The sequence below is a fragment of the Lissotriton helveticus genome, chromosome 3_1 (assembly GCF_964261635.1).
Source record: "Lissotriton helveticus chromosome 3_1, aLisHel1.1, whole genome shotgun sequence".
In the NCBI taxonomy this organism is placed as follows: Eukaryota; Metazoa; Chordata; class Amphibia; order Caudata; family Salamandridae; genus Lissotriton; species Lissotriton helveticus.
In genome coordinates, this window is record NC_136061.1 from 1725739989 (window position 1) to 1725755109 (window position 15121).

The following is a 15121-nucleotide window of genomic DNA, read 5'->3' on the forward strand; positions in this document are numbered from 1 at the left end:
TTAAAAACCTAACTACCACTGCTTCGACAAAAGGGATATTGCAACCTTTCAATATTGCATTGTATACCGAAAGCAATAAATTATTTAAATGTGGCAAAAAGATTTTATAGACTTCAATGGGTATTACTTACATCAATGCCACAGGCTTTGCCTCTTGGTGTATATTTTACGGTCACATTGATCTCTATTTCTGATGTTGGTGCTATCAGTTGTGCTTTCTGCGAGGGAGTTAAATTATGGTAGCGTGATTGTATTCAGGAAATTATCAATTTCTTCTAGTGATTTGGATGTCGGGGAGCTGTATATAATCTTTCATAAATACCCTCGGATGGAGGTGGCGTGATTGAATTATGCACTCTCCACCCCTATGCAGAACGGAGGGGTGGAGAGTGCATAATTCACTCACGCTACCACCATCCTAGAGTATTTTCTCACCCTTTTTTTACTCCTGACAAGGGAATCCAGGAATAAAATGATGACGACATCTCAGTTTTAACACTTAATGTCTGCATCCGTTTAGGATCCCTTTTCTTTTTTCTGTTTGTCTGTATTGTCTACCCCTCCCTATTGTTCCACCTCTAGTGTTGGTCTGCGCTGAGGCATTTAGCAGCAGCCCTATGATAAAGCATGCCACAATTTGTTGTTGGTGATGTCAGTTTTTACAAAGTGAATGTGCTCCTGGCGTAACTATATATACTTAAAATGTGCGACTTGTAGTCACTTTACTTCCTTTTGTGTGTTTATAACTTGTAGTGACCCCCACTATTTCAATAAATGCTGATCAGTGAATGTTGTACTGCCACAAAACCTGAAATAAAATAACAAGACAATCTGAGTTTGCAAATAAGAGATTACATAGTGTTTTGGGTGCTGTTTGTTGGTTCTTACACAGTGCCCTGGAGAGGACTACAGAGACAAATTCTAAATAACCTAAACACCTAGAAGTTTCAGAAGGAAGCAGGCAGCCTGATCTTGAGTGTTCAACAAAGGAGGAGTGAAAGACAGGCCCTTTTAATAGGCTAATAGTGTCACTTAGTGGGCAAGAGTCCTTATGTCCCTTTCAACTGACATCCGTTCCTCATGTGCTAAAAGTTGTCATCAGTTTGATTAAACAGGAGTTGAACAAGTAAACCTTTTTCAAACTAGCACATTGGTGGTGGTGGGGCTACGGTGTGAGGTGGGGGCTGGGGTGTGGGGTTATGGGGTAGGGAGGGAAAAGTTTGTGTATGGCAATAATTTGTGCATTGTTACTAATTAACTTCTTGTTTGTCATTTTCAGGCAGTATACACACATCCTTTCTTTACCTGTGCTCGACACAATGCACACATATTCCGGACAGACTCCGTACCAGGCACTGCAGCAGTCCCAGCCTTACACTGTGTACCCTCAGGCTTCTCAAACATATGGCCTACCTCCTTTTGGTGAGCTTGACTAAATATTGTTTTCATTCCACATGTGATATGTTGATGAATATTTCTAGTTCTTCCAACTATCTACAGACATTATAAAATGCACGTGTTAAATTGCGGTGGAAAAGTAAAGACAAAGCCAAGTAATGTCTCACCTGATGCAAAATACACTTTTATGCTGCCTAATAATAATCAATCCAAGTACAAGCCTATTAATATTTCCATCCATGCAATCCTGGAAAGACTGTACACTAGCCATATTCGCAGAGTGAAATAAGCCACCAGTCAGCATGAGAAAAGGGGTCTTAATTCTATTGCACTGGGAATACCATGGCTATATAGTTGTACAGGTAATCTCTGTACCCCAGTCAAGCTGGTATTTAGCTGTCTTCCGTGGAAATCTCAGGTGTATTATTTGGTGGATAGCCCTATTTACTGTGGCTTTAAGGGGACTGTGCTAAAATATTGTGGTGCATCATAGGTCAGGAAGCGTACAAGGTGCTTTTCATTACTTTGGGGGGAGCTGACATGCATGCTAGCCCAACCCTATTCAACTTTAAGATCAACTATCCTACTCAAAGATGAAGGACTTGGGAGAAGACTTGAAGATGACATGATGGGCTGGAGGATGGAGAGTTTTCCCTTCCTCTTCTACGTAAGCATGAGGATTTTAGATTTGTTAGTAAGTGTTTAAATGTCAGTTGAGTATGCAGCGGGTACCAGTTGTTCTCCAGGTGTTAGGTGAAAGATTTAGAGGAGAGCGTGATAAAGGCAACCTTGGAAAGCAATGCCACCTCCTGTTTATCAGTTATCCTTCATTTTTTCCTGTCTTAAATAGCTTTTTGTATGTAACCAGCTTCCAAAATATCCCCTTTACACATCTCTTGCAACCAAGTCTTGTATCCTGAATGCCGTGCTGATTTCCATTTTTCATTGTTGTCGTCCCGCTCTTCTGATGGATACTTCGAACTGCAGATTTCTCCTCTTGAAATTATGCCCAGATGCATAGTAGTTTACACCTGTGCTTCCGCGCACCTGTAGAGTGGCCCAGTGTGGCTCTGCAGTGACTGTGTCCAGTCACAGAGCACAACACGTAATCGACACCCTTGTGTGCACTGATGCCCATTCCCTTCTTTCTATAATCTTCGACTTGGATCTGAAGTTCCACCACAAACTTAGATGGTTTTCTAACAAGTTTTACTCAGACATTGTTTCAAAGGACAATGTTCGCTCGGAAAAAAAATCAGGTTTTAGGGTAAGCCATGATTGCAGGAAGCAGATGTAAGTTATGAACCTGCACAACGTGTGTCTTTGGTGCCTGGGTTCTGGTCACAACTCCGAATCATGCAATAAAGTTGCCCTTCATGAGTTGGAGGCCGAACTCTAGGTCACCAAACATAAAAATAGGTTTTGGTTGAAACATAGGTCCCACTTCAAGTCACAGGTCTGCTTGCAGTCATATTCAAGGACCCGTCACCTCTTGAAGCCCCGCTCCTGCTCCAAAATCGGCCTGGGAAGGGGGGCTCGCGGCTTCCTCACCATTGAAAAATATTACAATAAAGGTCAGGCCCCGGGGGAAGGGGTCCCCGGGCATAAATCGGTGCAGGGAGGGGGGGCGCGCGGACCCTCTTCACTATTTGAATATGGCCGGGTCCTTGGGGAGAGGGTCCCCGGGGGCCGAAAAGCCCCAAACCCCATTTCTTAATGGCAGTGGGAGAGCGGCAATGCTGCCCCCTCCTTTATTAAACAAAAAGTGTGTTTTCGCTGAGGTTCTCACTTTGTAAAGTTATCTGGTGAAGATCTTCGAAGAACAATCATCTTGGCTAAGTTACAGAGACACAAGATCACTGTAGACATTTCCTCTGCGTCCTTCATGCAGCTGTACTGTAGGAGCTGCCCTATACTACTGGTTAGGGGATGAAGTCCCTAGGATGCTGAGGGTCCTTGGGGAGCTAAAAATCCCTCCTGTTACCATCAGTAAGTCCCACATAGGGGGATTGCTGAAAGGTCGTCGGAAGCCCGGCCCCTTTTTCCACAACTCTGCAAACACGCCTCATTGCTACCGGTTGGGGGAATGAAGTCCCCTTGGATGCAGAGTGTCCCACCAGTAAGTCACAGCAGGATTGCTGAAAACTGGTTGGAGGCCTTCCTCCTTTCTCCACCACTCTGCAAACGTGGTTAAAAAAAAATAAAAACAACAAAGGTTACAGGGACTTTCCAGTGAGGCTCAGATTTCACTTGTACAAAATCAATGAAATTCAGCAGTTATAGTTACCTGAGCTAACGTAACGTACTCTCCCCAAGGCATCATGACATGGTAAGTGACTTTACTGATGACCTCACTGATAACATCATCCACAGAACCACTAATTCACCCACATTACACCCCACACATCTCATAAACCCACTCCCTCACAACCAATGACATACCCATACAAACGCGCACACACCTACTCAATGATCCATAGAGCCACTCGCATATCAACTCACCCATACAACCACTAACGCAACCACTAACTCGCATATACAGCCATTTGTGCGCCTACTCACTAATACATCCACCCACACATCCAGTCATACACACACAGCCACACTGAATCAGTCACCCATACAGTTTCTTACACACCTACTCACGTACTCATTCATATACTACCACACACTCACCTATATAGTCAGTGAGACAAACACATACTCTCCCATACAACCTCACTCACCCATAGTCACACACGCACCCATTCACTCACCCATACAGCCACTCACACACCCACCCACTCACTCACCCATACAGCCGTTCACACACCCACACACACAGCCGCTCACACACACTCACCCACCCACTCACCCACCCACTCACCCACTCACCCACCCACTCACTCACCCACCCACCCACCCACCCACCCACCCACCCACCCACCCACCCACTCACTCACTCACCCACTCACCCACCCACCCACCCACCCACTCACCCACCCACCCACCCACTCACCCACCCACTCACCCACTCACCCATACAGCAACTCACACACCCACTTACACAGCCATTCATGTTCCCATCCAGTCATTCATGTACTCTCACCTATTCAGACACTCATACACTCGCATTCACCATTAACAGTCACTGATACACCCGTACACTCACCCATACAGCCACTCATTCACTTTCACCATTACAGCCACTCACACACCTATGCAGATACTCGCACAGCCACCCACTGACACACCAATACAAAAGCTCACTCATGTATGTAGTCTTTCACATACCCAGTCACACTTCTATACACCATTTTCACACCCCTACTCACCCATACAGGCACTCTCACAGCCACTTACCTTAGTATATGATGTCATCAACAGTGTCATCAGTGATGTCATTTGAGATGTCATCAGTGATGTTATCAATGACGTCACTGACTGTCATGAGGGATGCAGTATGTGAGGTCATAAGCAGTGGATTGTGGTTCACAAGTTGTAGTAAGCTCAGGTAACTGTAACTGCTCAATTTCCCTTGTTTTGTACACAAGTGAAATCTGAGTCGAACTATGATGTCCCTGTGACCTTTGTTTCTTTTGGCTGTTTATGTTAATATAATAAATTGTATGGGAATATGGTTGTTTGATGTTAGTGGATAGGGGTCGTATAGCTCTATGAGAAGTGGCGACGTTGTGTAATCCTGCAGAGAGACTGCTGGTTTTAATTCTGGGTGAGATATCGTACTTCATGCCCCCTTTTATTGATCAGGTGGTTATTTGTTTGGGTTGGTTAAGGGTGTTGCAGAGGGAAATGGTGCTGAAGCATTCTGTACATAGGTCATATAGTTTAGCCTGATATGGTATTAACTTACAATAATTAGCATACATTGATGTTTCTGTGTTAGTGGGAGTTCTAAGGTCATTATCTTTTCTATTTATTATGTTGGATTTTTTTAATAAGCCCTCTGTATGTAGTTTTGAGTCATTAGTATGGCTCCTCTTGGTATTTGAGTGAGGACAATATTAAAAGGTTTTAGAGATCAGTGAAGAGGAAATAGTAGTTGTCAGTTAAGCTCTGTTTGAATAGGGAAGGTTGTTATCTGGGGTGTTGGTGTCTGTAATAGAATAGTTGCTGGCACTGTTTGCTGATTTGGAGAGCTTTTGCTAGGTTGGGATGGAGTGGACCTGTGTAAACATGATTTCGGGGTATGAGTGAGAATGGGATTACTCTGTATCCTCTACTTTGAATTCTGCTAGGTACTGCGCTTTGTGTGGCTCGGGGTATTGAGAATTGGTCCCAAGCTGCTGACATTTTTTTCAGGGAGCAAGGCTTGTAAGTGCCTCTCATGCGGATGCTTACTCTGAGGATCATACTTTGTGGGAAAATAAGATTGACGTGGGCTAAGGTGGTATTTGATGCTGGATAGTGTATCACTTTATTCAAGCCAGAACAAGGGATTAAGGCTGCTTTGCCCGCACTGGTGACAAAATCCCTATGGTGTACGTGTGTGTAGGTGCAGGAGGTCTGGGACACAATCCCCTAGATCCCAATAATAGAAAACAAGAGACTTGTTTTACAAATCAAATTACACAAAGTGACCCCGCACACTTCAACAGTAAATAATACAGTATCAGTAACGTTGTACATATAGTTCCATTGACTTTCCAATCGTTCTCCCAAGAATTCCAAAGACAGATTTCTTCAGTAAACAGATTCTTTATTCACAAATGATATTTAAAACCAATAGCCAACGCGTTTCGTCCGTGACCGGACTTCTTCAGGGCTTGTTTAGAATTCTCTATATAATAAAGCTTCACAATGGTCTTCAAACTTGAGGTTCGAATATTTTCAAATGTCAATAAGTAATCATAATTCCAGGGTGTACCAAGTTCCCATTTTTTGAAGAAATAAAACCGTAAAAAAAACAGTAAAGATAGTGTCGGCATCTCGTAAATCATGCGACCAAGCCTGCGGTTCCAAAAACCGTCGACCTGGCATCTGGTGCCGTACCGAAGCCATCGAAGCCGGACAAACCTGTGGACCCAAAAGTAACCGCTCCAAAGGCACCGGTCGATCCCAAGAGGACCGTCGATCCGGGAAAAGGCTTGCACTCAAAACAGCCTACGGAGCACAAACAACGTGTCGACCCGAAAGTTCCCGTCGACCCGAAACAACGAGTCGAGCCCAAATCAGGGCCCGAGCCCAAGAGATCTAGCAAAACACCAAAGGTCGTCGACAAACCTGCCTCTGTCTACCCCAAAAGGTCCAAGCCTAAACCCAGGACTGTAGAGGAAGAACTATTCCACCCAGATCCATCCGAGGACCAGGCAAACATTTACATTAACCCAGACACTGGTAAAGTTACCATCCTGCATAGGAAGAAGAGGCCTTTGGACTTTGCTCCTGATTCACCTATCCCACTCAAGAAAAATGACTTTGGAACTTCTCCCACTAGGCCCTCACTCCTTTTTCAACCTATCATGCCCTCCACACCACTTGCACCTACCTCACCTTCTAACCACGATGACGATGAGGAGGACACAGGGTATGAACCACAGCCCCTATATGACTTTCCTCAAGATCCAGATCAAGAGGAACCCTGGGAGGAGCCAACAGACCCCTATGATACACATCCTATCCCCAATGTGCCCACTTACCCTACTAAACCATCACCCAACTAATGACACAGTAGTCTTTAACCAACTCCTAGACAGGGCAGCACAGTTCCACAACGTGGACATGCACAGTGATCCTGTAGAAGAGGACTTCCTCTGACACTTTCACGACTGCAGAGAAGACTGTCAAGACACTTCCAATGCTAAAGGGCGTTCTAAAACATGCACCTGACATCTTCAAGGACACAGCCAGGGCACGGGTAATCAATCCCAGAATAGAAAAAAAGTATAGACCGGCTCCTACTGACCCCCCCTATATCAAGGGTCAGCTGCCGGAGCGTGGCTTAGGCACCACCGAGCATGGACGCGTAAGCTGTGAGCTCCGTGTCGGCCTCGTAAGTTATCCTGCTTAAAAACTTCCCTGGTGGTGTTGAGGGCTCCGGGGGGGCCCCCCCATAACTGCGAGGTGCTTGCCTGTTGATCGTGCCTCGATCCGGGACCCGGGGGCGCCCGATCGGCGATTGCTGCTGATCCCTTCGGAGAGGCGCGGCCTTCTTGCTTGCGGCCTGCGAAGGGCCTGACATCTCCGGCCTTGCGTGATTTGGGGCCCACCGGAAGTGAGCGGTGACCTGGCTGCGGGGGTGCTCCGCATCGAGAGCGGGTGCTGGCCGCGCTTCGGAGGAGGTCAGGGCGAGCTGTGTCGGCCCGGGCGGTGTTTGGGAGACCGCGGACAGTTGGCGGCGCAGGAGTAACTGCTGTGACGACTGGCGTTGGGCTGGGCCTCACATCGCTGCCCTGAGGATCAACCAGGACGGCGGACTGAGGCGCATTGGAAGAGCGGCTGCGGAGGTACTGTGCGGGCACTGCGGGGGCATTGTAGTGTGAGGCGCCCCCCTTCCCGCTTTCGCTCCCCGTGCCGCGTGGTGGGGGAGAGCCTGTCCCACTGGAGGATTGGAGCAGACGAGCACGCTCCCGTATGTACACTACCCTGAGAGTCCTGTGGCCTGAGCTTTCTGTAGAGGCTGGAGGGCAACTCGGAGTGACTGTGCTGGCGGCGCCATCGTTTTGACGACGTTATGGTACTGGTTGCCCCCCCGTCCTTGCTGAGCCACTACCCTGCAGAGCACACTGATTTGGACGCCTTGGAGTGGATGGCCCCGCGTGGAGGCGGCTGCAGACCCTGATTAGGGGACCACGGCGCTTCTGACATAGTGGCTGGGAATACTGTGGAGGCACCCGGGAGTACCACGCCTTGGACGAGACGAGGGCGGTTGTGGTGGACTGATCGCTGGCGTAGCGGGGTGCGGCCCCTTCCTGGTGGGCCTGGCAGGGGGTCCGGGTGGAGTGGTGCCCCCTTGGCTGGCGGTGGCTGGTGTTTTTGCCCCTGAGCTGTGTCTGATGGACTGGGGGGGTGCCCCTGCGGTGATGCTGGACAGCCGGACCTGCAGATGCTGAGTGGGACAACTGGAGTGCATCTCTCACTTTCTGGGGCCACCACTGGAGGCACGTCGCCCGTTGAGTTGGACCTCTGCTCTTGCAGTTGGGCCATGGGGAACCCGCGTCGCGTCCCGGGAGCGACACAGACTGACCAAGTGGAGGACTCACTCGAGTCTCAGGATCAAGACCCAGCTTGAAACCTGGCGGCGGGGCTGCAGCAGCAGCAGCTGGAACAAATCCTCAAGGCTATATCGGACACGAGGGAGGCTCTACACCACGATATAGCGCAAGTGTCCACAGGCCTCGGATTGTTGCGTGCTGACCATGGCAAACTGGCTGACCGCGTCAAGAGCACGGAAATTGCGCTTGGAACACTGGAACCTGCACAGAAGGCGACGGAAGCATCATTGGGTGACCTGTCGCGCAGAGTGCAACTGTTGGGGAAGAGGGCTGAAGAAGCAGAAGGGCGCAATAGACGCAACAACGTGAGGGTGGTGGGCCTGCCCGAAAAAATATAAGGGGACAATATGGTCGACTACTTGGAAAAGTGGCTGCGAGAGGTCGTGGCACTGGAGGGCTTATCACAGTTCTACACCCTGGAGGGGGCCCACCGAGTGCCGGCCCGCCGGCCGGCTTTGGGCCGTCCCACTAGGCCGGTGGTCGCACGCCTGCTGCATTTCAGGGACCGTGACCTTATACTGCGGAATGCCTGGACATCTGGCCCGTACAGAGTGGACAATGCCTCAGTCTCCCTTTACCCGGATTACTCCCAGGAGGTCCAACGGAGCCGCTTTTCCTTTATGAAAATTAAGAGGGCTCTCCGTGCCGAGGGTATACAGTATGCTCTGTTCTTTCCAGCACGTTTGAAGGTGATGGTGGACGGGACTGCTACTTTCTTTGACGAGCCAGACGAAGCATGGCACTGGCTAGAACAGTACCGCGCGGGTAGGGACGGCGCTGGACAACGGGAACCGGAGACCGGGACCAAGCCAAAACCTCGTAGGAGCCGCCGAAACAGGAAACGTGTGGCGAATGGACAGTCGCCCTCGACCTCTCAGACAGAGCTGGAGAGGCAAGCGGCTCTACAGGCGGTCTCCATTATATCTGAAGCGGCGACTACGGCCTCGTTCGGCGGATTCAGGATCTCGGCAGGGGTCTGAAGGGGTGGGGTCGGAGGGGTCGGAGGGTTCTGGCGAGGACGTCGGACATCTGCCAGAGGTTACGCCAAGAACTGCCGATGGTCTGTTGGACGAGTGACGATGCCGGACTCCAATCTGTGTACAGTAAGGGGGGCACGCCAGTAGCTGCTTTCTGGCAAAGTGGGGAGTGGGCACAGTTTTGCTGACGATAGTGGAGGGCCTGGTTCTTGGCTTGGGGGGGGGGGGGTCCTGACGGGGGGGTCGCTTGGGGCGGGACGCTGCCAGGAGGAGGGGATTTTAGCATTTGAGGCTCGACCTACAGGCTGGACTGGTGAGATCGTTGTCTGGCTCGTCTTGGTGCTGGGTCACCCCCTATACCTCACACTTACTGTGAGACTCTGGTAGCTACCAGGGTGTTTCCCTTTGTTGGGTCTGTGTTTGGATGGGTAACTATGGTTTAGAGCCTGTTCTGGGGAAAGGAGGGAGGGGGGTTTGTTGGGGATGTTTTGCACAGGGGGGCTGTCGGTGTGCCCGCTAGGCTATATTGGATTGTGTTCTGTTGTATTCTTTTATATGGCGACCTGACTTGAATTAAAATGTGTCACTTGGAATGTGCCGGGGCTGAATTCCATGAGGAAACGTTATAAAGTGCATGCATATTTGGTCCGTAGGGGGATCCAGGTGGCCATTTTGCAGGAAACACACATTGACCAGGCTGAGGGGCGGGCGTTGCAGAGGAGATGGAGGGGACAGTTATTTTATACCACTTATTCTGCATTTGCTAGAGGGACTTTAATTTGGGTGCCGTCAGGGGTTCCCTTCCAACCCATGAACACGTTGGTAGATCCGGAGGGGAGGTTTGTGTTGGTGTCCGGCCGCTTAGATGGCAAAGATGTGACATTCTGCAGTGTCAATGCTCCAAATTCCGAACACACTGCATTTTTTGTGCGGCTTTCTGGGAAGCTAGCGTCGTTTCTAGTTGGTACGGTGTTTCTCGGGGGGGACTTTAATTCTGTCACTGATGTGGAGTTGGATCGCTCCCACCCCCCACTGGCTCAGTCGGCGGTACGCAGAGTGGCCAGAGTGCGAAGGGACTGGCAGGAAGCATGGGGCCTTGTGGATGCCTGGCGGACACATCATCCGTTAGACAGGGACTATTCGTTTTATTCAGTACCACATGATTTGCATGTTCGGCTTGATGGCATTTTATGTACCCCGGGAGCCCTGGAGCTCACGCGCCATAGCGAGTATCTGGCAAGGGCACTCTCGGACCATAACCCCTGTTTGATAACGATACTCTGGTCGCAGCAGCCGCAAGTGATTCCGAAGTCGCGTTTGAATCCGGTGACGTTGGAAGACCCCGTGTTTAATACAGAGCTCGGGGAGGGCGTAGAGCGCTACTTTTTAGAAAACTCGGGGACGGCGACGAATAGAGCTCATGAATGGGACGCGTTTAAAGCGGTGGTGAGAGGGATATGCATCTCGTCCGTCGCTGGGGCGCGTAAGGTGCTATTGCAGGACTTTGACCGGGCAGAGGCCCGACTGCGCCAGGCGGAACTTGATAGCCACACAAATGGGGGCGGCCGGGAGGAGGTGTTGGCGGCGCAAGAGGAGGTGGCCACTCAGGTTGAGAGGCTTCGCTGCTATGACTATAAAGAATATATGGTACGGGCACACGCTGAACGGGACAAGGTAGGGTCGTTACTGGCCTGGCTGGCTAATCCAGCTGTCCGGGGATCCCCAATAGTGTCGCTGACTACACCTGCAGGGGGCCTGGTCTACTCGCAGAAGGAGGTCAATGATCAATTCCTGGATTACTACACGCTGCTATATCAGAGTAGGATGAGGGACCTGCCAGTCAGGCTGGACGATTATTTGGAGACTGCAGGGTTGCCACACTTGGACCCGGAACAGGGCACTACACTGGGGGCAGCTATTTCATTGGGAGAAATCAGAGCAGCGGTTAAACACATGGAAAGACGCCGGGGGCTGATGGACTCCCGGTGGAGTTCTATGCAGCGTATTTGGACATCCTGGCGCCGCATTTGCAGTCGCTGTACAGGGAGGCGTGGGACCTGGGCAGGCTGCCGCTCACTACGAGAGAAGCGATCATAGTGCCGCTACTGAAGAAAGGTGGGGTCCCCACCGCCAGGACAGCGTACCGGCCGCGTTCAATGCTCTCGGTTGACTATAAGATCCTCAGTAAGATTTTGGTCACGCGTCTCCTGGGTCACATGAGCACCCTAGTACACCCGGATCAATCGGGTTTCATCTCCACTAGGAATACTACGACGTGCATTCGGCGGTTAGTGCGGTTCATGGGGGAAAGAGGCCGTAGTGCTGTCTGTGGATATCGAAAAGGCATTCAACAGTATGGAGTGGCCGTATCTGTTCCGGGTGTTAAAGAGATTTGGCCTGGGTGATCATTTTGTGTGTTGGACTAGCTTGTTATATAGCTCCGCCACAGCTAGGGTTCGTACGGGACGCACTATCTCAGCGGCTTGCCGAGTGGAGAGAGGCACTCGTCAGGGTTGTTCTCTATCCCCGCTATTGTTTGTGTTGCCAATTGAACCTCTTGCGGCACATGCCCGACAGGGGCATTGCTACGAGGGTGTTCTGCTGCGCGGGGAGCTCCATCACATATCCTTGTATGCGGATGACCTCCTGTTGTATCTGGCTGATGCGGGGGATTCCTTACAAGGCGCCAGATCCCTGCTCCGGGAGTTTGGCCGTTTATCAGGCTTGCGGGTGAATTGGACTAAGACCTGCCTGTTTCCTTGGTCTCCTGAAGTTCAGGTGCCCTTGGCGCTTGAGGACCTGAGGTGGGAACCTGCCTGCTTACCGTATTTGGGCGTCCGCATATTTCACGCCCCCACCGACCTTTTTGAGGGGAATGTGGGTGGCGCGTTGAGGGGGCTCAGGGGTAGCATGGCGTTCTGGCGAACTCTCCCTCTTTCGGTGGCTGGGCGTATAGCGCTGCTGAAGATGGTAGCGCTACCACGGTTGCTCTACTTCTTCCGTACTTTACCGATATGGCTCCCTGTCTCCTTTTTTAAGACGCTTCGAACACTAATGACAGGGTTTATTTGGGGTTCTGGCAGACGGCGGGTGGCACTGGCCACTCTGATGAGGCCGAGGGAGGAGGGAGGGCTGGTGGCCCCAGATTTCGAATGGTACTACTTGGCGGCACAGCTGCAATGGCTAACACAGGCCGTGGCGCGCAAGTTTAGAGGCCCGGATGGTCCGCAGGGTAGGGTCATCCCTCGACACGTGTTGTCCTTCATTGTGCTTCGGCAAAAAATTAGTCTGGATCAGCTCACCCTCGAGGAGCGCACACTCCGACTATGCTGGACTCGCAGTCAGAAACGGGCAGGCTTTGTGGTCCTGTATGCCCCGGAAATTCCCTTGGGCATGTGCACGGCCCTCCCTCATGGCGGGGATTGGTCAGCGCTAGCTGGCTGGGAATAGTGTGGGGTCCACATGATTGGGGACTTATATAGGGATGGTGTCTTGCTGCCTTTCCAGGATTTGCAGGGAACTTTCGATCTGCCGAGGGGGGATTACCTCTTAAACGCTGCCCTGGTGTCGGGAATTCAGAAACAGTGGAAGAAGGGACTGTCGGAACCCCCAATTTCGTTGGGGTGTCAATACGTCACCATGGCGGCAGGTACATTCAAGGCTATCACTTGTCTATATAGGCGACTGTCCACAGAGAGGCTTCCACCCTTGGATACCTTACGGGGTAAATGGGAGGGAGATCTTGGTAGGCCCATTCCTGAGACGACATGGCCGCAGCTGTTGCGGCGGGCTTGGAAGGGCACGCGTAACGCTAGGTTTCAACTGGTCCAATTTTATACTCTTCACAGGGCTTACTTAACTCCGGTCAAAATTCTACAGTATTTTGGAGGGACCCAATCGCTGTGCCGCCGGTGCAATGCAGAAAGTGCTGATTTTGGTCATATGTTTTGGTCCTGCCTGGGATTAGGCTCTTATTGGGCTGATGTGGTGGCGTGTTTGAATCAAGTGACTGAGCGCGAGCTGGAAGTGGAGATGGGTACTTGCCTTTTGCTCTGGTTTCCGCACACCCCCAGTACTAAAATAACGAGCACATTTTATGATTTGGGTCTGATAAAGGCGAAAAGGGAGCTCACCATGCACTGGAAGGCAAGGGCTGGACCTAGCTTTCGGAGGTGGAAGGCGAGTTTCTTGTCTTGGGCGGGGAGTGAAGGGACGCTTCGTCTACAAATGGCCAGGTGTTCCTCTAATGACAAGGCGCTGGATGCAGCAAGGGCGTGGGGAGCTTTAGTGACAGGGCTTCGTTCTCCGGAGGAGTTGGACGAGGAGGACGGCGCTCAGGTAGACATGGGCCAGAGCATGGAGCCTAGGGTGGGGCGCTCTGGGACTGCTGGGGAGACGGTTAGGGATGAGGGCACTTAAGTACACTCAGGGAGGAATCAGCTTCTGCACAACATATTGAGAATTGTCGAATAGTCAAGATGGGAATCTAGAACACACATAGATGGCAACACGGAACCCCCTGTCTTTTGAGAACAGTGATAATTTTTTTTGATTGATTGGAGTTAGACTTTTCGAAACACGGGGTTCTAAATGCCTAGCTGAACGGGGGTCGACATGGGCACACTGACAAGGGGGGGGGGGGGGTAGAGAGGGAGGTGGGAGAGGGAGTTAGGGAGAAAATGTTGAAGAACAGGTTTGTTTTTCTTGAACTGTACGATGACGGTGGGGTCTCTTGCAAGATGCTATTGTTTGTACTATTGGTTTACTGGTACGCTGACTGGAAAAACTCAATAAAAATTCTTTAAAAAAAAAAAATCAAGGGTCAGCTGCCACTAGACTCCCTAGTGCTTGCTAACGCACAAAAAAGGGCCAACTCCAAAACTACAGGGGAAGCACCTCCCCTTCGGGCAAAAGAGTAGCTGCACAGGCATCCAATTCTTGGAGAATAGCTAACACACAGGCACTACTGGCTCATTACGATAGAGCACATTACGATCAGCTCAAAACCCTTATGCAACATTTGCCCGAGCCGTTTAAAGCACAAGCAAATGATCTCATCCAGGAGGGGAAGTTTATCTCCAACGCCTCCATTAAATGTGCTCTGGACGCTGCAGACACCGCAGCTCGAGCCATTAATACTAGTGTCCTTCTCCACAGACATGAATGGCTGAGAGTTTCCGGCTTCAAGAATGAGGTCCAGTCCACCATTCTAAACCAACCAGTTAACCCAGACTTTTTATTTGGTCCTGCGGTGGACACCATCTTGGACAAAATGAAAAAGGACACAGAAACGGCTAAATCCATGGGTGCACTGCAATTTCTGCAATATAGGGGCTCCTTTCGGCGCTCCTCATATAGAGCAAACACATGAGGAAATGCTTCACAAACATCTACCTCCTACAAAGATAACACACAAGGTTCCTTCACAAATAACACAAACAGAGGTGGTTACAGAGGTAACAATCCTAAGGGAAGGGGGCGTGGAGGCAATAACACCAGAGCCTCCGCCTCCACAAAACAGTGACTTCCTTA

General features: G+C 50.5%; 1 protein-coding gene across 3 annotated transcripts in view; it reads left to right on the forward strand.

Moving 5' to 3' along the window:
* The window catches only part of EYA3 (EYA transcriptional coactivator and phosphatase 3), an 860742-nt gene that overhangs the window by 417476 nt on the left and 428145 nt on the right, over positions 1-15121 (forward strand). For all 3 annotated transcript variants that reach the window (XM_078682511.1, XM_078682514.1, XM_078682513.1), the window contains one exon: positions 1280-1422. In XM_078682511.1, the coding sequence (XP_078538637.1) occupies positions 1280-1422 (143 nt within the window). The remainder of the gene's footprint in view (positions 1-1279; positions 1423-15121) is intronic.